This window comes from Merops nubicus, unplaced genomic scaffold, assembly GCF_000691845.1.
Source record: "Merops nubicus isolate BGI_N331 unplaced genomic scaffold, ASM69184v1 scaffold5974, whole genome shotgun sequence".
Taxonomy (NCBI): domain Eukaryota; kingdom Metazoa; phylum Chordata; class Aves; order Coraciiformes; family Meropidae; genus Merops; species Merops nubicus.
In genome coordinates, this window is record NW_008603550.1 from 82,728 (window position 1) to 109,945 (window position 27,218).

Consider the following 27,218-nt stretch of genomic DNA (forward strand, 5'->3'; position numbering starts at 1 on the left):
CCCTCACAGCAGCCTCTGTGAATTGTGCATCAGGGCAGTTTTTACAACCATATTGACAGGAAGATTCAGTAGCTAGTTATTTAGGTGATCTTTATGCAACCTATTCAAGCTACAGATAAAAGAAGTGTAAATAGTGCTATCTAGCTTTCCTACCCTCTTCAAGAACACTTGCTTAATTCTTCTGGGGGATGGAGAGAAAGTCCCAGAAACACACCTGACTGACAGAATTGGCATCTCTGCTCATCAGTGCTGAACTTGAGCTGCCCTTAGCATCTTCCAGACACATGCACACCACAGCTACTTTGGAGTATCACTCCCCATGAGAACAGAGAAGGTTCTCCAAACCATTTGTCAGAATGGTTCTCCTCTTGAACCTGGCCTTTCTACCTTTGCCTGGCCTGCCAGTAGCTGCTAATCTTATTGCAGGGAAAGGAAAGCTAACTGTGTAATATTTGTAGATAATTTTATAATCCTTTTTTGATCCCATTTTGACCAGTTAGTGGCCCAAATCACCTTTTTCATGTGCTTTTTCTCTGAAATCATTCTTGGATAATTAATTAGCGATGTCCTTGTTAAAAACCAGTTGATGTATAAGTAATAGGTATCATCTAGGTGAATATCCAAATGATTAAATTTGAAAATACACTCATTTGTGTTTTGAAACTTTCTCCACTATGCTTGGTCTAGAAAAAAGTAAACTGAGGCCATTAAGGGCATCAGTCCTGAAAATATTACTGAGCTTTTCCACACTGGTAGTTGAATGCTGTAACAGGGAGAAGAAAAGCAGCTATAGACCAGATCTCCTATTTTGAATCCACTCTGACAATACTTAAAATGGATAGCTATTCTCAGATAAGCAGTTGAATGTTTGCCAATAAGAAATGCAGATACAGACCCTTCATATTTAAACATTTATCGTGAACTTTCAGGATAAATCTTTGAATGTGCTTCTCAAAAGTAAGCCAGCTGCCTATAAGCCTCTTAAATGCATTGCCTTGAGAAAGGTGTTAAAAAAATTCAGTCATATATTTCGGATAATTAAAAATGGGTGGTGGGAGAGAAAATGTTCAGGCTGAGAGGTCACTATAAAATGTTTTACTACACTGTTGTTTTTTTTTTTTTGTCACAGGGGTGTAACAATTCTTAAATTTGCTTTTGATGTACTAGATATTTTCAGAAAGACTGAAGGAAGCAAAAAGCAAAGCTATCTTTTCTCAACATTTCAAAATGAAGTGAGCTTTGCTAGCTGTTCATAATATGAAACTTCTTTTAAACCACGTTTTCATTGAGCAGGTTGTCTTTAGTTGTGTTGTTACCAGGACTGTGCAGTAAGGGATCAGTTAATGAGATCCGTGTATAAAGCAGGAAAAAAAGGTGATTGATTGTCTTTTTTCTGTACATTCCTGAGAGGGGAAATTTAGATGGAAGGTTGCCATGGGCATGGAAGAAAAAGGAACTTAAAGCCAGTAGAAAAATTAAAGGAGACTGATTTTCCTTGGTTATTTAAGGAGGTAGGAGGGATTCGTTTAACACATACTGCAGTAGTGTTCACTTGTGTGAAGTTGCTCATGAGCTTGTGACCAAACCAAGTATTAAATAGCAGAAACACAACACCTTTCATGTTGCTGTGGTAGTTTTCCTCTGTTTGCTGCTGAATGACATCACTTCTCATTATGAAGGTGTTATTTGCCAGCACTGGCCTTAATGCTAAGATTTCTGGCAGGAGCACTTCTTGCTTTTGTTTTGATGAAGTGTTCTTCACTGTAAATGGAGTGGGACCTGTGTCATGCTGCTGTGGAAGCCAGCCGAGGCCTTCAGCTGCAACTATAAATGTATACCAAAATGACCGACTTTTCTCTCTCTGCTAGTTCCTTTCTTATTTAATGATATAAATAACTAAAAGGGAGACTTCAACAATAGCAATGTAACAGCCATGGATTTAATAAAGTGGTAAATTAAAAGTATCTTTTCATGTTGTTCTATGAAGATTATTCTTTTGGAGTTATGTGTAGTGTCAGAATGCTATTCGCTACCCATGGCCGAGAAATATTAATTTTTGTGTAAAGAATGTGTTTCCCTGATGTGATTGAATTACTGCTTTTATTTAATTTAGATAAACTTTGTCTTTTTAGATATGTGCAATTCTTAAGTGGCCTTCTATCTGGATCTGTGAAAATGAATGCAACCCCTCTTTTCCTGCACTACATTATCCTTCATGGCATCCCAAGCTTTGATGCTGGGGGAGGTAAATTACCTAACTTTTCCTATACAAGTGTAGGCTCAAAGTCTTGTTTAATTGTGGAGCTTTCTAGAAAGCCTGCATGAATCTCAAAGTAGAGTTGTTGCTCCTTGCTATCAGTCCAGATATTCCCAATAGAAAAAATTAGAAGAGAAATATCAAAAGAATATAAAACAGAGCAGGTGAAATAAAATTGCTGTCCTTTGTTAAATGAGGAGTTGATGCTATTTATGTCTGTCTAGTTTCTGAACAGTTGTGATCTCAGACCTTGCAAAGAGATGAGAACCTGGTCAGGTTTCACAGTAATTTCCTCCTTGTTTAGGAAGTAAACGTAACCATAAATACAATCTCTCTTCTGTTTTGAGATTGGATTTTCTGTGGAAAATGTGTTTGGATATGCTGTGCTTCTGAGGTGGTCTGCTGTAAGAAATGGCTTTAAAATTAAAACACTTAACCAAGATAATGTGCTAGAGCATAACAAAGGAGCATAACTCTGTATTTTGATTATACAAGAGTTAAATAGCTCCTGTCTTTTGAAATGTCATCAGCATGAATTTGCAATGCTTCATTGTTGTTGTTTAGTCTGGTTTTATTTCCAAATTAACTATTTCAGTAAAGACAAGGTATTGTTTGTTGTAGTCAGAAATTTAAGGGACTTGCTAGTTTTGTAACAAAAACTGTAGGTAAAATATTTAGTTGAATTTTGAAAATGCTTTTGAATTTTGTTTTGGGAGTTGGGTTTGGGTTTTTTCTTTTTGGTTTTGTTTTGACCATTCTTTTTCTTCCCTTAATAACTTTGTTTTCCTGCAGAAAAAGTGAGAAGGCAGACAGACAGATACTTAATAAGGAGCAAAGTATTCCCTTTTCCTCTGCTTACTGGAATTGTTTGAAATATCCTCCTCCCCAAGTCAAAACTAGTCTGAAGATCAGGAAAAAGTGACATTTTCATAATATATAATCAAATACTTTTATTTTTGAAAATCTATCTGTCAAAGCCAATTTTGCTTTCTAAGGTGTTTTGACAGTGTTATGCCACTTTGCTTGGTCTGGATGTCTATGAGGCTTTGTAGTTGTAATATTCAGATAAAGGAAAATAATTAGGAAACATCTTTTCTGTTGGCTCCTTTTCAGCTTGCCGGCCTTTTCTGAAGTTATACCAGGCTATGCAACCAGTTTATACATCTGGAATATAGTAAGTCACAACCATTTTCCTTTAAGTTTTAATCCAGGTTTTAATTCTCGTAACTGCAGAATTAAATAATACTTGTTTTGATTTATTTGTTTCCTTAAACCATAAATTTCATAATACTTTTATTTTCTCTCCTGTTAAGTAGTGTAGGGCCAGAAAATCAAAGCCGAATCTGCATTGCTGTAGACCCTGCCCAGCTTTTGAAAGGAGATATTATGGTAAGTATGGTGTTAAAATCTAGTACTGTGCCATTTAATTTACAGTCTCTGACCTGTTTTGTGTTCTGGTAAAGAAAAAAAAATGGAGCAAAAGGTTACAGACATACAACAAATTATTAAGTTAATGTAGTCATCATCCTTGAGTTTTATAGTAATCAAAATTCCTATGAAACTCAAACTAGAAGGTTTTTAGGAACTGAACAATTGCTCTGAACAATCTGACCAGTGACATCAAGGGTAACAAGAAAAACTTCTGCAGGTATGTCAGGTTAGAGAAGATGTGGGTCCTCCCCAGAAGGGAACAAGAGACCCAATTGTAAGGGATGTGGAGAAGGCTGAGGTACTCAACAACTTCTTTGCCTCAGTCTTCATCAGCACGGGCTCTAGCTGCACTGCCCTAGTTGCAGAAGACAAAGGCAGGGCCTGGGAGAAGGAATATCTACCCACTGCAAGTGAAGATCAGGCTCAAGACCATCTAAAGAACCTGGAAGTGTATAAGTCCATGGGAGGGACCCAGTGAGATCCATCTGGAGGTCCTGAGGGAAGTGGTGGATGAAGTTGCTAAGCTGCTTCCCATCATGTTTGAAAAGTCATGGCAGACTGGTGCAGTTCCCATTGACTGGAAAAAGGGGAACATAACCCCCATTTTCAAAAGGGGAAAAAAGGAAGACCTGGGCAACTACGGGCCAGTTGGCTTCACTTCTGTGCCTTGCAAGGTCATGGAGAAGATCCCTCTCATGGCTCTGCTAAGGCATAAAGGAAAACAAGGAGGTGATTGGTGGCAACCAACAAGGCCAAATTGTGCCTGATGAATTTGGTGGCCTTTTATGATGGAGTTAACAGCATTGGTGGATAAGGGAAGAAAAACTGATGCCATCTACCTGGACTTGTGCAAAGCATTCAATACTGGCCAACGTGGCATCCTAGTGTCTAAATTGGAGAGACATGGATTTGATGGATGGACCATTCAGTAGATAAGGAATTGGCTGGATGGTGGCACTTAAAGAGTTGTGGTCAATGATTCGATGTCCAAGTGGAGACCAGTGAAGAGCAGTGCTCCTTGGGGATCAGTACTGGGACCGGCACTGTTTAACATCTTGTCAGTGGCATGGACAGTGGAATTGAGTGCACCCTCAGCAAGTTTGTGGATGACACCAAGCTTTGTGTTGTGGTTGACATTGGAGGGAAGGGATGTCATCCAGAGGCACCCCTTGAGAGGTGGGCCCATGCCAACCTCATGCAGGTCCACAAGGCCAAGAGTAAGATCCTGCACCTGCATTGGGGCAATTCCAAGCACAAATAGAGGCTGGACAATGACTGGACTGAGAGCCGTCCTGAGGAGAAAGACTTGGGGGTGCTGGTTGAGGAAAAGCTCAACATGAGCTAACGTGTGCAGCCTGGAAAGCCAACTGTATTCTGGGCTGCATTCAAAAGAAGTATGGCTAGCAGATCAAGGGAGGTGACTTTCTGCCTCTACTCAGCTCGCACGACACCACTCCCCCCCAAAGTGCTGCATCCAGCTCTGGAGCGCCCAACACAAGGACATGGACACATTGCAGTGGGTCCAGAGGAGGGCCATGAAAATGATGAGAGGGCTGGAACATCTCTCCTGCAAAGACAGGCTGAGAGAGTTGGGTTTCTTCAGCCTGGAAAAGAGAGGTCTCCAGGGAGACCTTATTGTAGCCTTCCAGTATCTGAAGGGGAATGCTGAGGAGGTACTTTTTACAAGGGCTTTTAGTGAGAGGACAAGGGGTAATGACTTCAAACTTGAAGAGGGAAGATCTAGATTAGATGTAAGGAAGAAGTTCTTCAATCTGAGGGTAGTAAGGTACTGGAATGAGTTGTCCAGGGAAGTTGTGGGTGATCCATTGCTGGATGTGTTCAAGACTAGGTTGGGTGGAGCTTGAATCATTCTGTGATCCTATGAAAAAGTAGATCTAGCCTAGGGAAGGCAGTGTTAGAGAGTAGGTGTATTGTGTGCTTTTAGCTGCTGAAATTCATACTAGATGTTATTTTTCCACGATTCTGTGTTGCTCAAGTCAAGATGTCAAAGCTACTACCAACTTCCCACAGTAACATAAATCAAGATCCTATCATCACTGGAGTAGAGTCCTGAAATAGATGTAATCAGCTTGCAGGCTTGCTTCTAAACACTGTGTATTCTTCAGTTATTTTGAAAGGGGTGTGCTAGACTTCAGTTGTACATTAATTTGGGACATGGCAGATGTGTGGATACAAATCAGCATTCCAGCACGGTACTGACAAATGTTATGATTCTGAATCATAATCTACTGATTAGTGACTGACAGTGATGAAAATGGTAATTATTATTTTTACACATCCAGAACTATCTTGCCTTGGGGCTGTATAATTTTGAAGGGTTGAATAACGCATACCCTGCTTGTTACATCATCAGAGGTGTCTGCAGGAGATTGCACCCTGCCTGCTTTACTTACCAACTAGTGCAGGCGTACATATTTGCTCAGATTTGTAAGAAAGTGCTTCCTCCTGATGTGTTCTTCTCTTTTTCTAGCTGAAGTGCTACCACAAAAAGTACCGGTCAGCTACTCGTGATGTGATTTTTCGCCTTCAGTTTCACACGGGATCTGTTCATGGGCATGGCCTGGTGTTTGGCAAAGAGGATTTGGATAATGCCAACAAAGGTACTTGCCCTCTCTGGCTGGTTGGATGTGTATGTGTGCGGGGTTGAATGTGTGTGCCTGTGTATGTGATGATCTTCTTCAGGACCTGTTTTCAAAAGGATTCTTGTTTTTTCCTCCATCCTTGTTTTTAGGGAAAGGGAGACTGCTTTTTGTTAGTTAACTCATAGTGTGTAACACAGGTAAACCCCTAATGAGAAGAAAAGCACCTCAAGTGAGTTAACTTCTCAGAATAATTCAGATACTTCTACATAGTCTTTATTGCCTTTTCTCACATTTGTAAATCAATAGACATCTCTAAGTCACCATTACAGGAAGTAAGCTGAGCTAAGCTGACCCTTTTTTTGGCTGATGAAAACAGTCACAAAGTCTGATACTTTGTGACTTAGGCTGCTTGAGTATGGAAAACTTTTAATATCCTTCAGAATATCAAAAAAATGGAGGCAAAGTTTTCAGACACATTTGAAAATGTGTTGTGCTAGACTTTCTCTTTTCCAAATTAGTACTTCAGCTCTATGTTTATATGCAGGATTGTGACTTGCTTACCCTATGTTACCAGGAAACTAAAATCAAACCTTTTCCTGCAACATATGGTCATACAAAAGTTGTGTGTCTGTTGCAATACTTCTGTCAGGTACTGCAGTTTAGTCAGTATAGCAAATTTTAGTTTGTTGCTGGCTGTGTTTTCCTTTAAAAGCCAAAGCCAGCCATGTCTGTCTAAGGAGAAGTTTGTAATCTGCACATCTCTTCTGCTTTTGGATGTTCTTACAAGTAAACAAAAATCAGCTGACAGTTACCTGCTTGTTTGTTTTTTTAGAATTATAGAATCTATTGGGTTGGAAGGGACCTCTAAAGGCCACCTAGTCCAACCTCCCTGCAGAAAGCAGGGACATCTCCAGCTAGGTCAAGCTGCTCAGAGCCTCATCAACCCTGATCTTGAATGTCCCCAGGGATGGGGCCTCCACCACCTCTCTGGGCAACCTATTCCAGGGATCTATCACCCTCATACTGAAGAACTTTTTCCTAATGTCTAACCTAAATCTCCCCTTTTCTAGCTTAAAGCCATTACCCCTCCTCCTGTCACCACAAACCCTTGTGAATAGACCCTCCCCTGCTTTCCTATAGGCCCCTTTCAGGTACTGGAAGGTTGCTATAAGGTCTCCCTGGAGCCTTCTCTTCTCCAGGCTGGACAACCCCAACTCCCTCAGCCTGTCCTCATAGGAGAGGTGCTCCAGCCCTCTCATAATTTTTGTGGCTTTCCTCTGGACATGCTCCAACAGGTCCATGTCCTTCTTGTGCTGGGGGCTCCAGAGCTAGACACAGGACTCCAGGTGAGGTCTCACCAGGGCAGAGTAGAGCACCAGTATCACCTCTCTCCATCTGCTGGCCACGCTTCTTTTGATGCAGCCCAGGATGTGATTGGCCTTCTGGGCTACTGCTGTGCATTGGTGGCTCATGTCCAGCTTCTCATTTACTATTACCCCCAAGTCTTTTTCCAATAGACTGTTCTCTAGCATGTCCTCTCCCATTTTTTCTGGAAAATGTGTGGGGCAAACAATGTGGCTCTTTAAGAAGCAAATTGCTAAACTGCTAGCAAGAAGGGAAGAGTGGTGAGGGTATGTATATTAATAGCTACAGAGAATCCTGATTTCTGAGTGCCTCAGAACTGCTTTTCTGTGACATATCTTGCTGAAATAGTATCCTTTGTTTCCAGATGACCGTTTCCCTGATTATGGCAAAGTAGAATTAGTGTTTTCAGGAACTCCAGAAAAAATTCAAGGTGAGTACACAGAAGAAGAAATATGCTTAGTTTGAAAATAAAGCACATTGAAATATACGTTTGTGTTTTAAAATCCTTTTTTCTTCTTCTATTCAATTTCTGTTGTAGAAAACCTCAAATTCAAACTTACTGTTAAAATACATACTATAGTTACTGGTTAAATTTGAAAAAATGATTGAAAACTCTGCATTTACATCAGTATAGGAGTGATTGGATTTTATTTCAAAATTATGCCAGAACAGTTGCTGACAACCAGTACAAAATGTATATATCTGTGTAAAACATGCATAATATGGATAGCATGGCCTGGCATAAGTGACAGCAGTGGCCTGTCCAATAAACTTTTATGGGTGTTGTCATAACTGATTATGTTTGCAATGAAGTTTGGATTGTCTCAAGTGCAGCATAAAAAGATACAGCTATAGTTTTGTTGGAAGTGTTTCTGTGTGTGACTTGTAAGGTGTGTCCTCATCCAGAATTCTGCTGTAATATGTCTAAGATCTTATTGCAGATCATAATTAGCTATGAACTTAAGATCATGCTTTACATTGCGCTTCAATTCTGTTATTGGATGTGTTCTTACTCATTTTGTGATGTGCTGAAAAGTATGGATTCTGCCTGAGACTGAATGGAAACCAAATATTCTCATCTGTCTCAAACATATTGACATTCAGTGCCCTGCAAATTGCACTTTTTTCTTTTTTTTTTTTTTTTTTTTCCTCCCCCCTGCCAGTTTTATCACTTAGAAAGTTGTAATATCAGCAAGTAAGAATTTGGGTTCTGGCTGGCTGTACACAAAGATCTCACTTAGCCATGTAAAAAAAAAAAATGAAAAGCCATGTAAAAAAACCCCAGTTCTGTAACTAAACTTGTCCAGATGGTTCTAAACATTTCTCGAAAGTAACTGCTTGAAGAAAGGCCAGATGACATGTCTGAAAAAGGATCAAAATATTTTCCAAATCTCCTTCCCTTAGATGAAAAATATGATGTGTTTTTTAGCAGGCTCCAAGCTGTTGGAAAGTAAGATTTGAAGTAATTGGAAGTTTGTATTTAATTGCTATCGAAGGAATTAACTGGCTAGGAAGAAGAGTTCACTGTGAAATATTTATTTACAATTTCTGCAAAATAACTTTGCACATCTGAAAATATTATAGAATTACAGAATAATTGCAGAGTTACCTGTAGTCCATCCTTCTGCTGAAAGCAGGGCCATCTAAGAGATCAGAACCGGTTGCCCAGAGCTTTGTCCAGTCAAATCTTGAAAACTTCTAAGGATGGAGACGTCACAGTCTCAATGGATGGACTGTTCCAATGACCGACTGTCCTCACAGTGGATTTGTTTTTGTTTATATTGCCTTTAAATTTCTCTAGATCAAATTTATGCCTTTTCCTTGTTGTCTTTCTGCCTTGCTCCCACGTGTCTCTGTCTCCTCCATGGCCTTTAGGGGGCTACTGTCAGGACCCCCAAAGACCATCTCATCTCCAGAGTGAAGGAGCCCTAGTCCCTCAGCCTTTCCTCATGGGGAAAATCCTTCAGTCCTGACCACCCTGGTTGCCCTCCCTTGAACTTGCTTCACTTTATTCATATCTTTCTTGTATTGTGTAACTCAAAACTGGACACAATATTCTAGAAAATAAAGACTGTGATAGGGTTTTAAAGAAAGAATGCACTTCCCAAGAAGATGAGACATAAATAGTTAAGTAACAAACTTCATAAATCTGCCTTGTGACAAATGCCAATCACAGAAACTCTCACTGGGTGTCTTTTTTCTGCCTGCATATAAAGGTATGGGACATAGTGTTGTTGTCCTTCTGATTTTAACTATCCTTATTTTGAAAGTCACAGCATGTGCATAACACTCTGCTGCTTTAGAACAATTCACAACAGGACTTGCCTCTCCAGACACAGCTGAAGAGTTGGTAGCTGAAGATTTCTTTGTTCCCTAATCTAGACAGGAACAAAGGCAGAAAGACGATGTGATTTGTGTCAGTGTCAAAGCCAGGTCCAAGGTCAGGAATTCTTGATGCTTGTGCTTTGGGAATCTCTGGACCACACCTAAATTCTTCACATTAAACTTTTAAAGCTGAATATTATCCCATGCATCGTTAAGGCCACACAAACATGGGTTACTGAAGAAAATTCCAGGTATATTTGGCACTGCATACTTAAGACCAGCCAAGTGCGTTGAAGGGAAGCCACCTGACCTCAGGCTCTGCCAGGAGGGTAGGGAGTGGATGAAACAGCACAGTTGGCATTTTGGGGGAACTGGAAGGGATGTGGAGTGGCAGTTTTCAGCTCTCCCTGTTCATTTCCAGTGATAAAGTTGCTCTGGTATCAGAATGTAAATCTGTAACAAAGTCTTATTTTATCATTCCTTTAGTACCATCTCCTTACAGATACATATGGTTTTATTCTGAAAAGCCATTTTTTTAATTGTGCCTGCCTACAGGACTGGGTGGATCATCTGTGTTGGTTGTATTTAGGGGCTGATCCAAGTTACCGGAGCTACATCATAACCAAGAAGTTCAAGATAAAAATTCTCTGCTTGTACCTTCTGTAATGAAACAAATGAAGCTTTGTTTTTTTAGATGGTTTGTATAACCTTTCTTCCTCTATTGCTGCTTCTTACATTTCAGAATTTGGTATTGCAGTTTGGGGAGCAAAGTTACTGTCAGAAGGGCACGTACATATGTTCATATATCTCATTACAAATGTGGCTATAATAATATTTGATCTCAAACAGATGGATTTTTTTTTAGGATGTGAACACCTTCAGAATGACCATGGAGTGATAGTTGATTACAATACCTCAGACCCACTAATTCGCTGGGATTCCTATGAAAATATGAGCCCTGATGGGGAAGGTGAGTGAGTTGATCACATGAGACCAAGGCAAAACCTGTCACAGCTGTGCCAGACTTTGAAAGGGAGGAAGGAGAGCTCGTTTTCTTGAATGTTATGCCACTTCACTGATGTGTTAAGGAGCTGAGTAACATTCCCTATTTAGCTTTAATGGCTCTAATAGAGAGAAAGCTCTGTTTGAAAGATTCATGTTAACTCACTGAGTTAGACCGAGACACATCTGGTTGATATGAATTACTTTGTGTTTTTTTTTTATTTTTTGTTTGTTTGTTTGGTTTTTTGTTTTGTTTGTTTGTTTTTATTTGTTTGTTTGGTTTTGTTTTTTTGGTTTTTTTTTGTTCTAAAGCTCCAAGGTGGAATCCTTACATAGTATTTTAAAAGCAACAAAATGAGTGAGTTGGTAGCCTGCTCTACTTACTCTACTATGTGGAGGGTTGCAGGAGGTGCCCTAGGGTGTAAAATTATCAATAAACAAAACAGCAAAGGATGTGCATATTTGCATATTTCCTCTCATAAATTTATCTGTTCCTGAATTGCCTTTTTAGTTCTTAGATTCTTCTTCTGTAATCTGCTGATACATGTAGGTGATGAAAGCTTCTAGGAGTTGACTTCAGATTCTGATTCCAGTGTGGAGCTTTCCTGGTGCTTTGCTTGTGTGACCGGAGTGCTTTTAGTGGGCAAAGGTTTCCTGCAAGGACTCCAAATGTCACACGTGTGTCTCTGTGCCTTGGTGCACGTGCAAGCCTGGCATTGCTGCAACTAAAAACATGAGAGACAGTACTGAATAGATGCCAAAGTTCTTGTTTTTACAACTCTGCTATTTTGAAATGAGAGAGAGGTGGAGCTAGGATACTTAATTAGTCACTCTACGGGCTTGTTTTCCATTGATTTTTTTAATTTGAATTCAGCGTTGACCATCTACTAACTACACTGGTGAGGATTTTGGGGGCAGAGGTGTACTGGGAGCTTGACTTTGTTCCACTGCACCATTCTTGTACAGGAGTATTTCCTAATCCACAGCAGACTGCAATCTGCAGAAAACTAGGGGAAAATGGAGGGTGAGAAGAGAATAGTCATTTGGCACCATTACATGGGGCAGCTAGAGCACTCTGCAGGGAGTCGTCAGGGGGTTTATAGTTGGTTAAGACTGTGCATTATCTTTTAGAAGGAGTAGCATCTGAGAGTCTGAATCTTACCTGAATAAGATGTCTACCCAGATGTTTACCCAATTTCTACCCAGGATGTTTCCATATCATTTGCTTCCTTTTTTTCCACTCCCATCCTTTTCCCTCTCCCATGTATATACATAGACCTTAGCAAGCAATATATTGATGTTGAATATTTTTTAATTGTTAAGATAGATTGAACAGATGGATTTGACCTTCCCATCCTCATGCATTGCATTGTAGGTACAGGAAATTGAAAGCAGAGATAAATGGGTAGACAGCACTCTGTTGGAAGATACAGAACTGTATACTGCTCATGTCCTGTAGAAGACTTAATTGCAGAGTACAATTAGCTTGTTTCCCTTTAGAAATCATATGTGCCACTGTAATGGGCTTTTATATGTCATTTGTGTGCATGATATATTTTTAATTGCCTGAGATACAACATGAATGTGATGTGTTAGCATAGATGCTGAGAAGTGTGTTGTGCACCTGCAGAGAAACCACTACAGTTGAAGCTGGATAGTATGCCATAAGAACATGAGGTGTATCCAGATACTCTTTTTCTCAAGCAAACATTTAGGAGGCAGGGTGTTATCCTGTGATACTCAACAACTGAACTGCAGGTAGAGCATTTGTCTCTGCGTAGGCTGGGCAAAAGATCTGGAGGGGCTAAAGCAGGGGACATCCAGATTTTTCTCTTAATGTTGAGATCTGTACTCAATGCAAAGGTAAGCTTAGTCTGCTGCTTGAGGTAAACATAGTTTGTTTACATCTTTTTTTACCTAGGATTTATAAACAGCAGGACAGACTTCTCTTATGGTTTGTTACAGCAGTTCAATATTGTGCTTTTGCATTAAAAAGATCTGCTGTGTCCTAGTTTTCACCATAATTTCCAAGCTGATGTCTTTAAATGGAAAACTAGAAGTGAACAAGAAAGCAGTATATCTCTTTTGAAATCCTACACTGATTTGGCCTTATTACCAAAAGAAAAAAGATGAAAGGACATGATAAAAGAAAAGTAAACCTAAAGCATCTTGGTTTGTTGGCACGCTACCATATTGCAGACAGAAGCAATAGCCTTTTAAATGATCTTGAACCCTTTGTAATAAGCTTGTGTACATTTGTGTTGAGCATAGCCAGGCTTTGGATAGTTTGCTCCCTGGGTTTAGTTCCTTGTCTCTAATTCTTAACAGTATAAGAAGTTTGACAATTGGAAAGAAATTAGTTTCTTCTCATAAATACTGTTTCACTTTAGATCCCTTGGGAAGTGTCTCTTGTACATTGCACTGATGATCCAACATAACAGACTGAAGGCTTTATTAAGTTTCTAATTCTAAGTTTTTATCAAATTTCCTCCTCAAGCAATACATTAGCACAGACACTTCTGTTACTCTGATATAAAAGTATGCAGTCAAATGTAGGATTTGGAGCCACAAGAATCTGAAGGTCTTCTTACTGCCATGCAGGAGTCTAAGGTAGTGGCCATTGGTTTTATTGTGGTTATAAAGTCATGGTACTCATCAGGTCTTGTATGTGTTTTGTGAGCAGGAAGGAACAGTAAAGACTTTTGAACTTGCTAAGTACTATTTTTTTTTTTCCTTTAAGTTATCGCTTAACATACATAGATGTGTATGGATTTATACCACCTGTGGCCACAAATGAGTACTATCTTCTATTACATGGAGAGAGATAAATGTATCCCAATTCCCCTCCATAATCACGTCTTTCCGTTTATAACCTGGATAGTGTAGCTCACATACTTTCAACCACACTTCACAGTCTGTATTCCTTTTGATGGCTAAGGCCGTATGTGGTCATATTGCTAAGGTCATAACATATGTCATATTTATATTTAGACTGATTTGGGGATTGGGATTGTTCATGATAATGTTTTGGGAGTAGTTTGAAGTAAAGTGATGGATTAATGTGGTCTTAGTAGCTACTGTTATAATTAAAAACTAGTAAAAACAATTACAGATTGTAGTTACGACATTTGGACATTTGGGGCAGAGAGAAGGGGAGTGGTGATAAATGAGGATAAATTATTTTCTATAGGCACAGAAAGTGGAAAGAAACACTAATCCCTTTCCACTCCCTGAAAAACTTTTTTTATGCTTTACCTTTACTAATATTTTTTTCTCTCCAAATACCAATTGACAACTAGTTTTTAAAAAATCTCCCCCCTTGATCCGATGGAAGAGGTAAATGGCAAATGTTTGTTGATTTGCCATTTGTCTTTTGTTGATTTTTTTTTTTTTTTTAAATTATTTCTCAATGATAGTTTTCAGGATTATTACTTGGCATAGTGAGTAAGAGATACTATTGTTAAAACAAACACTTCACTTTTGCTCAAAGTGCAGGTCTCATTTTGTATAGACACCATCAGTTTGTGTGAAACCCACCAGCAGTTCCTGATACAAGCCTGGGCTTTGAGGTGTTCTGAAAATAAAATCATAGCTATTAAAATGTAGCCAAAGAACAGAAACTTGTTTTGATGGAGAAAGTGAATAATTGGAAGAAAAGATGGCTGCTGCTGTTCCTTTTGCACTGACTGCGTTATTCCAGGTTTATTCCTGATAGCATGCCAAGATTATTCAAGAGAGAGAATGAATCTACCATGAACAACTCTGTCCTTAGACAATGCCTGTGGGATGTGTGTGAGTGTGGTGCTGTACCATTTGTGTGCAGCATCCAGCTAGTGAAGATCTGAGGGGTTTTTTTTTGGTTTAGTAAGGAAAAGCGGTAACCATTAAAGGTGATAGTTGTCCAAAATAGTATTTGTTTTCGTTTGAATGAATTCAGTGGATTTGCAACAGAAATGCACTTAGTTCTTGCTCAGAATTCCATTTAGAGACATTTAAATTATTTTAATAATCACTAAATCCCTCTGCAGTCTTGTCTGCCAGCTCTACAATTTCTGTAAAGCAAAGAACATGCGCACATGTTAGAAATTGCTTAAAATGGCAAGAGAAGGACTTTCAGCAAGTCTTCACAAGGCAGGAAGTTAAGTTCTTGAGAGAACCTGGCTGTTTCTTTCCTAGCAAGTGAGTTTGCTTGCTTAACAGTGCTTGATAATTGGGAAACAACCAACTTTGAAAACAAAAGGATGTTTTTAATTCAAGCCAGATAGGGTAGGGCTGAGTGAATCCAAACTCCTGTGTCTCTTGCGTGTTACTTGACTAATTTTCTTCCCTTTTCTAACTGTTATTAACACTCATTAGTCAAAAATTGCTGAATATGTGTGAACTGTTTTGCTCCTGCTCTTTCTCCTTTCATAAAAGAAAGTATCTGAGAAGTGTCTCCAGGTATGCAATAACCAACATTCTGGTATGCACCCATGTCATGTGATTAGATGGGATGTTTGACTTTTATTGAATTTTTTTTCTCCTCTTCAACCCAAAGTAAATAGCTATTCATTAGGGAGGTGCCTTCTCATGTAGGTGCCTTCACTTGTTTTCCCAGAGGGCCCTTTCAGTGTTGCAAAACTCAAAGGCTGAGGCAAAACTGCTTGGCTTTTGTACCTTAACAGGAATGCAGATGCCTACCAAAGAAAACAGCAGGTTTGATGGCATTTCTGGTGAGTGAAGCTGAAGAAGAATTAGTAGTGAATAAATTTTAAGTCCAGCTCTTAGTCACCAGCTGGATGCAGCATTCTTTGAGACAGAGAGAGATTTGTAAGAAGGTAGAGATGAAAAGGTGTCCTGCAGCAATTTTTCCTTTCTCTGTTTGACAGTGAAAGTAGAAACATCTATAGAAAATAGAAAAGTTTACCTTATAAAATGCGGCCAGCTTTAAAGAGTATCTAAAATGCCTTGGAGTGTTTGCCTTTAGTTGGTTTTTCTCTGACTAAACTTTTAAAACTTCAAGAAATAGAAGACTTATATTCTTATTTTATATACACAATTTAAGTCTCATTAGTCTTCTTAATCATGAGGCTGACGATGAGTTGGAAATAAAATAATATAAGATGGTTTATTTTGTTTATCAGTAGTACTGAATGCCAACATAGGTTTCGTTTCTACTTGTGGAGGAATAGGTAATTCCTCCTTTAATATAGCATTGATTGTAACAGTACTGTGGTTTAGATATTCTTCTAGCTTGATATGTTGGAAGTTCGTGAAGTGTTTTCAAGATTGTGTTGGATTAGCTAAGATTGCTCTGGACTGTAATCTCTTACTTTCATGTTCTGGACGATTTGTGTTGTTTTGTGGTTTTTTATTTTGTTGTGTGTGGTGTGGTTTGTTGTGTGCTTTTTTTTTTTTTTTATGGTGGTGGTTGTTGTTGTTCATCATCCAAAAAAATGTGTTAGAGTATTTTTGATAGGTCAGTTAGAAACTGACAGTTAAGTCTGGCAGTCAGGGGCCAGACTTTTGAAAGGATTCACTGATTCTAAGTGACATTTTGGGGGTCATTTTTAAAGAGTATCTCTTAAGATATACTGAACACCTTTTTGAAAGCCTTGAGTGTTTTACCTAAGTGCTAAGCTGAGTTCCAGAACTTGGCCTGTCAAGTTCTATGGGAAAATACTTCTTATCCTTTTACTCAAACATGTGAATGTATCAATAAGGCAGTATCTGAAGTGAGGAATTATATACCTTTTCCTTAATGCACTGGGACGTTGGTTTTGCTAGGTACCATTTGCCAGTTCTGCTGATTTTAAATTTATCTCAAATAAAACTGAAAACTCCCCCGAAGTGGTAGGTGACAGCTATACCTAAGGTAAATATTGAATGTTTTATGCCTGAAAACAAGAGCAGATTAGAAGCAGAGCTCACTGGGCATTTGCCCTAGGCCCCTGTTGTTTTCTGTTAGCCTGTACTTCCCTTTCTCTTTCCTATGAAATCCTTTGCCCTTCACTTTGTCATCTCCTACTGGTGTATTCATGTGTAGCTTCTTTGCCTTTCATTCAGTAAGGGTTGTTTGGGCACACTTGCCTCTACACTTCCCCAGTATCAATGTCTAGCAGTACCTAAGTTTTTTGGAAGCACAGACTGCATATGTCCAGTATTTTCAAAGCTACTGCAGAGCCGATTATCATAGGATCACTATGGTTAGAAAGGACATCTAGGTTCATCAAGTCCAACCTTCATCCCAACAATCGATTCCTTTAAAAAAAAAATGCAAACCAACAAACCCCAAACAATTAATTTTAATGTCCTACAGTTGATTTCTGTCCTGTCTCAATAATAGGCAGTGTTGTCATCCCAAGGATGTTACTCACTAGCCCTTTGCCAAAGGCTTCCATGACACTTTTAGACCTAAACACCACAGGGCAAAGTTTGATTGGTTTAATAGACATTTATGTATAGACAGGTATCTTTTGCAGTTCTATTTTTGTAAGACTCTGCAAAAGACCTCTCTCTTCAGCACAGGAGGATTCAGACTGTAGAAACTTGGAGGAAGGTTAACACACATGACTTTGGCTAGCATTCTTTCTCCTTCTCATATTCTCTATGTATCACCCAAAGGCTGTTCTCTCAGGGCCATGTAACACTGCTTTTTCAAGCAGATCTTTCTTTGCCCAACCTATTTGGTTTCCTGAGCAGGCTTGCATTTACCTTTTAGCATGTGCCTGTTTCTTTAGTCATGTCAACTGCTGTCTCTGGTTGTTAATATTCTTAATTTAAACACTAATGTCCAAATCAGTACCTTCTTCCACATAGAGATACCACAGGAGAAGCCTCTTCACCCAGTCTTATGATCTACTTAATGGCCTGGGTTGAATATAGAGTTCTGAAAGGCAACATCTGCCAGGGATGTGTGTTCCTTCCCTGCACCTGAGCAACTCATCTTCTGTTATGAAGGCAAGAGGGCATCCCACTTGTTCAAAAAAAAAGTAACCTTGATGATGGTGTAGGTAATGGATAGCTTTTTTCCCTGAAAACTTTGCTTGCCTCATGGTAAAATTAGCATGGCATCATCAGAGATTGAAAGTGCAACTGGAAGAAACAAACCAAAATGCCTTAGTGCAAACTAGGATTTGTTGCTTGTTTGTTCTGTAAGTTTCCTAACAGGAGAAAGAGAAACAGTTAAGTCCCTTCTCTCTGCCCAAGCACACATATACTGAACTACCTTAAGCATTATACTTTCTCTGTGAGTGTTGAGTCCAGTAACCAATTAAAATGTGAGTAGAGGGCTTCATCAGTCATGGTGCTATTTGCACAAGGCACAGGAGGTTGTTCTGTCTCTTAAATTAGTGTATGTTCATGAACAAGCTAGTGATAAGCGATACCGAATTCATGATAATCACCAAATGACAAATCTCTGGGGAGAGTTACAAAAGACAGACTTCAGCATGGAAGTAGTTGGAGTTTCTTGCATTTTTTTTTTAGGCCACCATGATGCAACAGCAATCCTTTTTCTGATAAATCCCTGAAGAAATCAGATTATTCTGACTGTTCCTGGGTTTGGGTGTGATTACTGCCCATTTTGCTGGTCCTTTAGCTTCATGTGCCTTGCCTGTTTTGGATAGATTCCCTTTCAGTGAGTCTCTCCTCCTGGTCCTGCTTCAGGGTTTCAGTTAGCCACCACACACCCTTCCTAAGAAGACTCATGATTTTGTGCTGCAGAGTTCACCCTTCTCTCCCTGTTGGCAAACGTGTGGCTCACAAAGGCTTGAGGAGTTTCTGCTTACAGCTTGTACAAAATGTTTTGGTTTGTTATGGAGGTGTTTTGGTTCGATAGTAAGTGTTGGCTTTTGAAGGAGGGCTCTTCCAGCAGATTGGGTATTCATTGCTGTTGGGGGCTGTCTGCTTTGTTGAGAGGCCAGTACACTGGTTAATGAAACATAGGTGTTCATTTCTGCCACTAAATACATATAGCAGGTACTGAAGAACTGAGAATTCCTGGAAAGGATTCAGCAGCAAGCATCTTCTGAAAATAGTGGCTCTGTTTAGTGAACCATAGAAAGATCTAGAGAGAGTTCCCCCCCTGCCTCGCATGTGTTTCCAAGCTGGTGTTGATGCTTACACAACCACATCATGCTTGTTCTGGTGGGCTTCTTGACTTTGGGAGCAGAATGAAAGACTAGCTCTCATCAATACCACAACTTTTGATTTCAGTGTCTCATTTTTAAGAGCTACTTGTTACATTCAATAGTCTGGACAGAATGAAGCTTACCACTCCATAAGTGTCCATTTAGCACTGTAAACCACAGGCTCTTCTCATAGTGAAATGTGGTTGAATAAATTCCTCCAAACTATGAGACAATAACATTTTTTATGTGACCAGCAGCAGAATCTTAACTGTACCAATAACAGCAGCAGCCTTTAGTTAGTCAGCTTGTGGCATTTTGCTGTTTTTTCAGGGGTACCTGGTAGCTGCTAGTGAAGTGTTGCTAAAGGTAGTACACTTGTTGTTCATGATCCGATCCCAGAAAGCTGGCCTGGGCATCTCTACCCCTGCTGCAGCAGTTTCACTCGCTGAGTGTTAAATGTTTATCTGTGATCCCTTCTTTTGAGGCTTAAGACCTGTGCAAAGATACATGTGAACATCAGAGAGCCTTGAGGCAGACTGCTAAGCAAAAAGGGAAAATGGAGAGAGAGGGCAGACTTCACATCTGCCTGCATATTGATACCTCCTCTAGATTCTGCTTTCAACCATGGCCAGCATTGAGGGAGAGCAGTTAGTTCAAACTCCTTCCAGACTGAACAGAAGGAGGCAATTTCCAGTAAGCAGGGGGAAGATTGATTTTATTTTTTTTTTTTAATTTGTCAGAACCCAGGCTGCTTCTTCCTGCAGACATCTCTCCAACTCTGAGAGCAAAAGATGTGTTACTAGACGTATTGTACATTGTTCTCTTTATTGCTGGAGTCTATCAATATATAAACCTGTTGCCTGCTGAAACACCAGGGTTTTTTTTCTTATTAGGCACAGGTGAAAGTACTGTGGCATAATCAGAGGATTATTTAGGCTGGAAAAGCCTTCATCTGTGCAGCTTCTGAAAAGGCCCTGTGTGCTGAGCTGTCTTGCAAATAGTGCAGGCTAGACTATATCTCCAGGTCCTTCATGTTCCATATTGTTTCCCTGTCTTATTCTGGACCTTGAGGAATGTTACCTGATCTGTTGCCCATTTAATTAACTTGCTAAACTGCTGAAGCTTATCTTACATTTCTGGCATCAAGCTATTCCTTGCGTTCCTTTTAGTAAATACGTAGAAAGTTTTCTTTGTAGGAAGAACTTTTGTCTAAATCATTTAGGCACATCAGAAATTTTCCACTAAAACTACATCCTTTTTTATGTTAGTATATGCTTGTATTGAGCATGTCTAGATCATTTTCTAATACTCTTTTTGAGAAATGTAAATAGTATAATTATTCTAAGTTTATTATATATTACTTCTACTATTGCTCTGATACCTGAAAATAAGCCAAAAATCTCTTGAGTCTAGGTGCAAAACATTCTAAGTTTAATTAGTAAGTTAGGAGATCAAAGAGCTCTGCTAAATGTATCCTATGTGTCTTAGCTTCCTTTTCTGAAATGTGGACTTGTTTAGAAACACCTGAAAATCAGTTTATTGGAAACACCATAGAGTGGTGAAACAACTTTATTAATAATGGTAATACTGTTAAATTAGATGTTCCATACTCAACCAAAAGAGTCAATTCAGTATGTTGACTTTATAGACAGACCTTTTAAGTCCTTTCTTTTTTTACTGTGGTCATGGACAGTTTTCAGCAACCATGTACAGTCACAAGTGCTTTTCTGCTGCTCCATATTTAATGAGCACAACTAATTTTTACTGGAAGCCTAATAGTATAGTAAGAAACAAAGCCTGACACAAGGTGAGCGTGGTGTTCCAGTTGTTAAGGAAGAATAATTGCGAATTCTGAATCTTGCATTTGGAGCACCCAATTAATGGAGTGTTCCCAAAGATGGGCTTTGGTTTTGGAATGAGTGAAATAGTTTCATGTAGTTCAGTGGCTTTGTAATCCCCTTAAACTTTGTTTAGTGTTTTGTACTTCTAGTGATCTTTTTGTACTGTGACATTTTGTTATTCTTGTGCTGGTTATCCAAGCACAAGTTACTTGAAGTCTATGCTTAAATGACTGCAGAAGTAAAATCAAAATGACACAACAGATTCTAGCTTCTGTATATCAGGGTGCAGTAATAAGTGAATCAGTCTAGCTTTGTTCTTTGGATCCTGGCACAAGTAATATTTTCTTTTGAACTCAGGTGGGCAAATGTGCAACAATATATTACAGTGGCGAGTCTGTGCTGGCTGGCTCTGCCTTTATTCTGTGCTGGCTGGACAGCAGCCAGCCTCTGGTCTAAATTATGTGCTTTCTGAAGCATCTTTTCTTACTCGAGTGCTTGTAAAACCATTAAAGTACAAATGTGACCCTTTTGAATGGCTGGAAAAACATTAGCATTTATGGAGCATAAAGTTTCTGTCGGGTCTTGGATGCCCTCTGCTTCTCAAAAGATTCAAGTTTGAAGGACCTCATGTGAGCCTGAGGGTCCTCCTGCTTGTTAGCATTCTGCTAAACAGCAACCCCTTCAGTTGCTTTCCTTTCAGAGTACTCACTTTTTGGTTTTGTGATATGTGCCTTGTTTTCTTCAGCCTCCTTTATTCTTCTGTTAGTCAGAGACTAGAGAAGCATAGCAAACCAACCAGCTTCCTAATGACCTGGCTACTTCCAATTCATGTTGGAAAACAAGTTCTTTAAAATGGAATGCATGTACAAACTTCAGCATTTGCTTTGATGTCTTTGGGTAGTCAAAAGAAGGAAAAACACTGGTAGCAGATGACTCGATATCTATTTGCTTTCTTTCCAGTCTATTCTGTTATCCTCAAATTTTAGTTTTCTAAATACTCCCTAAAAATGTATTAAAGGATTACCAGACAAATGTTTATGAATCAGGAACTGATCTTGCAGCCTTGGACCAGTTTACCAAATCAGGATCTGCTTTTTATATCGCAGCTTGAGAGTTGCACCAAACGTAGTTTTAGGTCTCTGTATTGTAGAAAGCACCATGATTGGGCAATGCAAAGGTCTAAGATGATGCAGATCCACAATGCTGGTCCATATCTTTTTCCCAGAACTTTTTATCAATTCATTGTGATCAGTTCATTTGCATGACCCTTCCCTGCTATTCTGCACTGGACCATCATCATCTGTACTCTTAACAGTCAGCATAAAAGCTTTGAAGAGGTAGATATTGTAGCCTGTCCTACAGAATTTTAACCTTCTGTGCCTGAACTGGACCAGGCTGGCACACCCGTTAATCCAATAATCCTCAGATGTGCACAGAACCAGAAGTACCCAGTAAAGGGTGATGTGTCCCAGAAAGCCTGAATACAGAGAAAACATCAGCAAAACCAGCTGAGTGATATGGTTTGAGAACATCTTTCTAAACATGTCAAGGATAGGTTTAACCTGTCATCATGCAAGGCTTGCTTGAGTTCCCAAAGCATTCTTGCAGTGATTCTTTGGAACACCACTAAGGCTATCTAGAACAATAAAATTTCACCAGCATGGTGATCTATCTGAAGGAATCTGCTGCAGGTAAACTACGCATAGAATAAGTTAATTTATGCACAGCTGCTATGGCCCTGTACATGTTTCTTCTGGTAATTGCTAGTGCAGGTTTCAGAGTTGAGCCTCAGCCTGCATTCGGGCACGCTGAGTGCTCAAGGCCTGACCAGCACCCACATGCAGGGCAGGCCCTCTGCAGGAGCAGAAGAGACCTGTAGCTGAAGCAAGGAATACAGCTGGGGTGTGGTGGTTTGTTTTTGGAGAACCAAAATGCTGTGAGACCAAGTCTAAATATACATTTTAAGTGCAACTCATCAATTTGCATTGTTTTAAATATACCTTTTTGTTTCTCTTCATATCTTCGAGGCAGATGCTGCAAGTTTCCAGCTTACAAGCAATTCTGCATCATCCCAGAGGAGAGGTCCAGTTCTCTGGTTCTGGGGAAGTGCTGCCAGCATAGCTTGTGTTACGTGATCTGTCTTTTGTTATAATCCTGACTGGTTTCATGTGCAGTCTTTTGCAAGAATAGAAGAAATGTGTCAACTTTCTGAATTTGGTTTGAACTTAACTTCTAACTCTTTAATAAGCAACTAACAGGCAGATATATTTTGTGGATACAAGAGATGCTTTTATCCTTTGTTTAACTGAGAAGTCAGTGTTGACAGTCACTGAGATAGAAAATGAATGTTGCTCGGGAGCATGGCTGTCTGGTGATGATGCATGTGTACATTTGCAATAATGTTTAGAGCGAAAGTTTGAGAGCTGCCATGTGGTGGGATGTAGCTGTGATTACAGGAGGAACTAACAGGCTCACTTACCCTAGTTTGAACTGATTGATTCCAGAGATAGAGAAGGAATTAAAGCTTGCTAGGGTTTGGGAGCTTGAGAGCAGCAGCAGCTGCTACGTAAAAATAAATGTTACCACTGCAGGACTTCCAGAAAGCTTTTCTTGCGCAAGAACTCAAATAACACACAAATTCTTGAAGATGTGAATAAGAGTGTCTGACCTGATTGCTCAGAGTGGAGGAACAGCATTTTCTAAGGGCTGGTTGTTTTAAGAAAAAGATGTCAAAAGCAGCAATTACAAGTGTGCGGCTAAATGATCTGGAAGCTGCAACTCACTGCTTCATTTAGATATTGAAAAAGACTGAGAAAAGGAGGATATAAGCTCCTAGACTGAATTACCTTTTCAGCCAACTCATTTGCACTCTTCTTTGGCTTCAGCAGTTCAGATTTCATTGAACCTGCTTGTTCTATCAGGCTCCTCCCTAGTGTTTACATTTTCATTTGCTTTTTCTGGCTGATATGAGTCTCACGCTTGTTTAGCAAGACCATTTACCTCCAGGAGCAGGAACAGCAGCTGCAGCTCAAGCAGCAGGAGTAGAGACATTTCTTGCCTTTTTAAGCTGGTGTGCTTACCCTAACTCTGGCTTTCCTCTGTGCAGGGTTTTGCTTAGAGAAATAGTTGATTTAAAGGAGCCATGCTTGACTATTGCAGAAAGTTCCTGATTGTGCCTAGTAAAGAGGTAAGCAGCTTTGTTGTGGTTCAAGAGCTGGAAGTATAAACCACGTGTATTTCTGTATGGGTTGTATAGGAATTGTGTAGGAAGGGTTTGGAAGGAACGAGGTCCTGTGTTTGTTAGGCAGGGAGAAAGGAGAAGACAAGCACACAGGAAAAGATTTAACTTTGAAGGAATGCAGCTCTCGACCTGTCCGGGTTTGCCTGAAGGTAGAAATATTTATTTATGAGGTTTCAAAAAAATAATCGAGATCTGCTGTAATGTTTCCTGCTACAACATGAACAAGGGTACAGTGTGCAGCGTTTTGTGTGTTTGCAGCCTTCTTTTTGTTCAGGTGGACTGGGTCAGAACGGCTCTGGCTGAATTTGGGGCATGTGTTTACCTAGCTGGCTCGCGCTTTTGTGTGTGTGTCCACGAGGGGTGAAGGAAGAGGGGGCAGCTGTGGGGAGAAGTCAGGACTGAGACCTTTTTTTAACTTACCAGCCTGCCTTTGGGTGTTTGGATTGCAAGGAGGGAAGTGCCAGGAAACACAAGCTTAGAAGGAAGTCATTGAGTTTGGTATGTGTTGGTTTTTCAGCTCCTAATTTTTATATAAGTTGCTCTTTGTGTATTAGGCATGGGAGTGAGAATATACACAAACCCTGTGCTCTGAGACTTTCAGCTCTAAGAGCTGATACTGCTGTGTGTGTAATTCAGATTCAGCATAAGAATTTTGTCAGGCTTCAGCCTGGGCAGTTCAGGGAGTTGGAAAAGCTCCTGGAAAGAGAGGCTGAAAGTGGACACCTTTGGTTTGGTTAACTAAATTCCAGCACTACTTAGGTGTCCACCATTGTAAACTTCCCTTGTTTCTTGACAGCTGTATTGCTCCTGCGTTTTAGTGTTCCTTCCTTGGAAAGAATGAGCATGGAAATTGAGTTATGCATTGAGATGAAGTGTCAAATGCACAAGGCCTCTGCAGTGCCATTACTTAGCAAGGTGCATAAATATTTTGTATTCTACTTTTCTCATATTTTGTATATTTTATAATTTTCTTTGGTCGAAAACATTTCCTGCCTATATGCATAGCTTCATGTGTGAAATTAAGTTACATACCACTTTTGAGGGGAAGATGTGAATGAAGACCAGAGTAAAGTGAAGTCCAAAAATCTTAGTGCAGAGGTACTCCAAAATTATGATTTAGAAAAAGGTAGAATATGAAATGAAGGTGTTACATAATTTGAGAACTTCACAACTTCATACTTTGAAAGTTTATAGTATTTGAATAATTAATTTGTTCTGGTTTTATGACTAAATGAACCATATATGCATGGGTTTTATATAAATCGTTTATATGTATATATATATATATACACACAAAGCTTATATACAATAGTGTCCATATATGTATTTATATGTGTATACACACATAAATAAAAATTTATATCTTGTATTTCTCTTGACTACTTACATGCTCTTTACTATGATATCATTGAACCTTTGAGATAGATTTGTGGCAGTTGTTTCCATTTAAAATAAGTCATAACTATGTATTCTCTGGGTTACTCTGGTTCAGAAACATCTCTCAGGCTGCCCAATATAATATTTGGGTAAACTTACTGATATATACATATGCTCTGTAAATTCTGATTCTGTGAACATATATTTAATTCCTCCCTGGCAGAAATGCTATATTTCAAAATAAAATTACTGTATTTGCCTCATGCAGCATTTAATATTCCTTTTAAATCAACTTAGGAGGGAAAAATTCTAGGTAGAGCTTTGGGTTTTTACCTCATCTAAGTTGTATTCTTTCCACTGGACTTGCATTGACAAATCTGACACAAGTCTGAGGTAAAACTAAATTCCTAATTTAGTGTATGATGTTGAGCATAACACACCTGAATGTTTTATTAATTATTGCTGAGTAATTGCATATAAGTGCCTGTAATAATTAAAGGACACAAAATTAAGAATGCTTTCCTACAACTGTGCAAATTTGAAAATAAATGTATGTGTATTTTCTGTTGATTTTTTTTTTTTTTAAATGATCAGGAGCTGCAACTTTAAATATCCAGACTCCTCATGAACAACTGAATTTTTGTTGAGCTATGAGTCTTACTCTTTCTCATCTATTTATAATGCAGAATGGTAATTTTTTGGTGACTATTTGATGTTCTTAAAAAGGCGACTGCCTACTAGACCTGCTGCTTGCTCTAGCTGCAGGTAAATTGTTCTATCCCACAGTTGCAGGTGCTTCCTTGTGAAGTTTTAATAATATTTAATTCATCTTTAAGTTCACAGCCAAAAGTCAGCAGTCCCAAACATTTTTGTTTCTCATTTCACTTGCAGATGGACTCCTCAACTTGTAGCATAACTACCAAAAGTAGTGTTTGTTAGGCTCACCCTCCTACTTGTGACCAGTGCAATTTCTGTGTGAGGAGCGTCTGCTTTGAGAAATTGCGTTAGGGATTTTTACAGCTTGGCAGTGGACCAGACTGTCAGATACACATACTTAAGCAGGACACCTAGATCCCACGCTTCAGTGATTACATTTTCCTTGTGCAGCTTAAGTGCCTTTTTCATAGAGCCAGGTGCTCACTTTAAATGGTCCTGGTTTGGTTTAGACCCAAGTGGGAGCTGAGCAGCACTTGGCTGTTAGCTCACTCCCCTGCCCCAGTGGGATGGGAAGAAAAGGAAGAAAGAGGCAGAACTCCATGGGTTGAGATAATGAGAATTTTAATAGAACAACACAACAGGAGAAGAAACAACAGTAATAACAATGACAATAATGAAACAATATATAAAGTGGGTCATATAAAACGAACCAAAATGCCTAAATCTGCACCTAAGGCTCTGTGCCAGAGACTTCATGTCCAGCCCAGCTCCCACCCTTATGTAATGGGCATGGTGTCAGTATGGTATCAAATACAGTGAAAATTAACCCTATCCTACCTGAACCCAGGACTGGGAGTCCTGTTAAATTGTTTGCTCTTTTAGTTGACTTCTTGGTTCTTCTCTCATGTATATGCATGTCCTGCCAATTTAGATAGTGCACATTTATCAGATGATAATGCAGGGTGTATAGCACGCTCAAGGTGTTGGTTTCTTCCATTGTGACGCTCT

At 39.3% G+C, this 27,218-nt stretch overlaps 1 protein-coding gene across 1 annotated transcript in view; it reads left to right on the forward strand.

Annotated features, from left to right (window-relative positions):
• The window catches only part of TNS3 (tensin 3), a gene marked incomplete at its 3' end in the record, with an annotated part of 57,444 nt that overhangs the window by 11,059 nt on the left and 19,167 nt on the right, over nt 1-27,218 (forward strand). The window contains exons 6-11 of the mRNA XM_008938701.1: nt 2,133-2,245; nt 3,371-3,431; nt 3,571-3,646; nt 6,180-6,309; nt 8,021-8,086; nt 10,847-10,951. Coding sequence (XP_008936949.1) covers nt 2,133-2,245; nt 3,371-3,431; nt 3,571-3,646; nt 6,180-6,309; nt 8,021-8,086; nt 10,847-10,951 — 551 coding nt within the window. The remainder of the gene's footprint in view (nt 1-2,132; nt 2,246-3,370; nt 3,432-3,570; nt 3,647-6,179; nt 6,310-8,020; nt 8,087-10,846; nt 10,952-27,218) is intronic.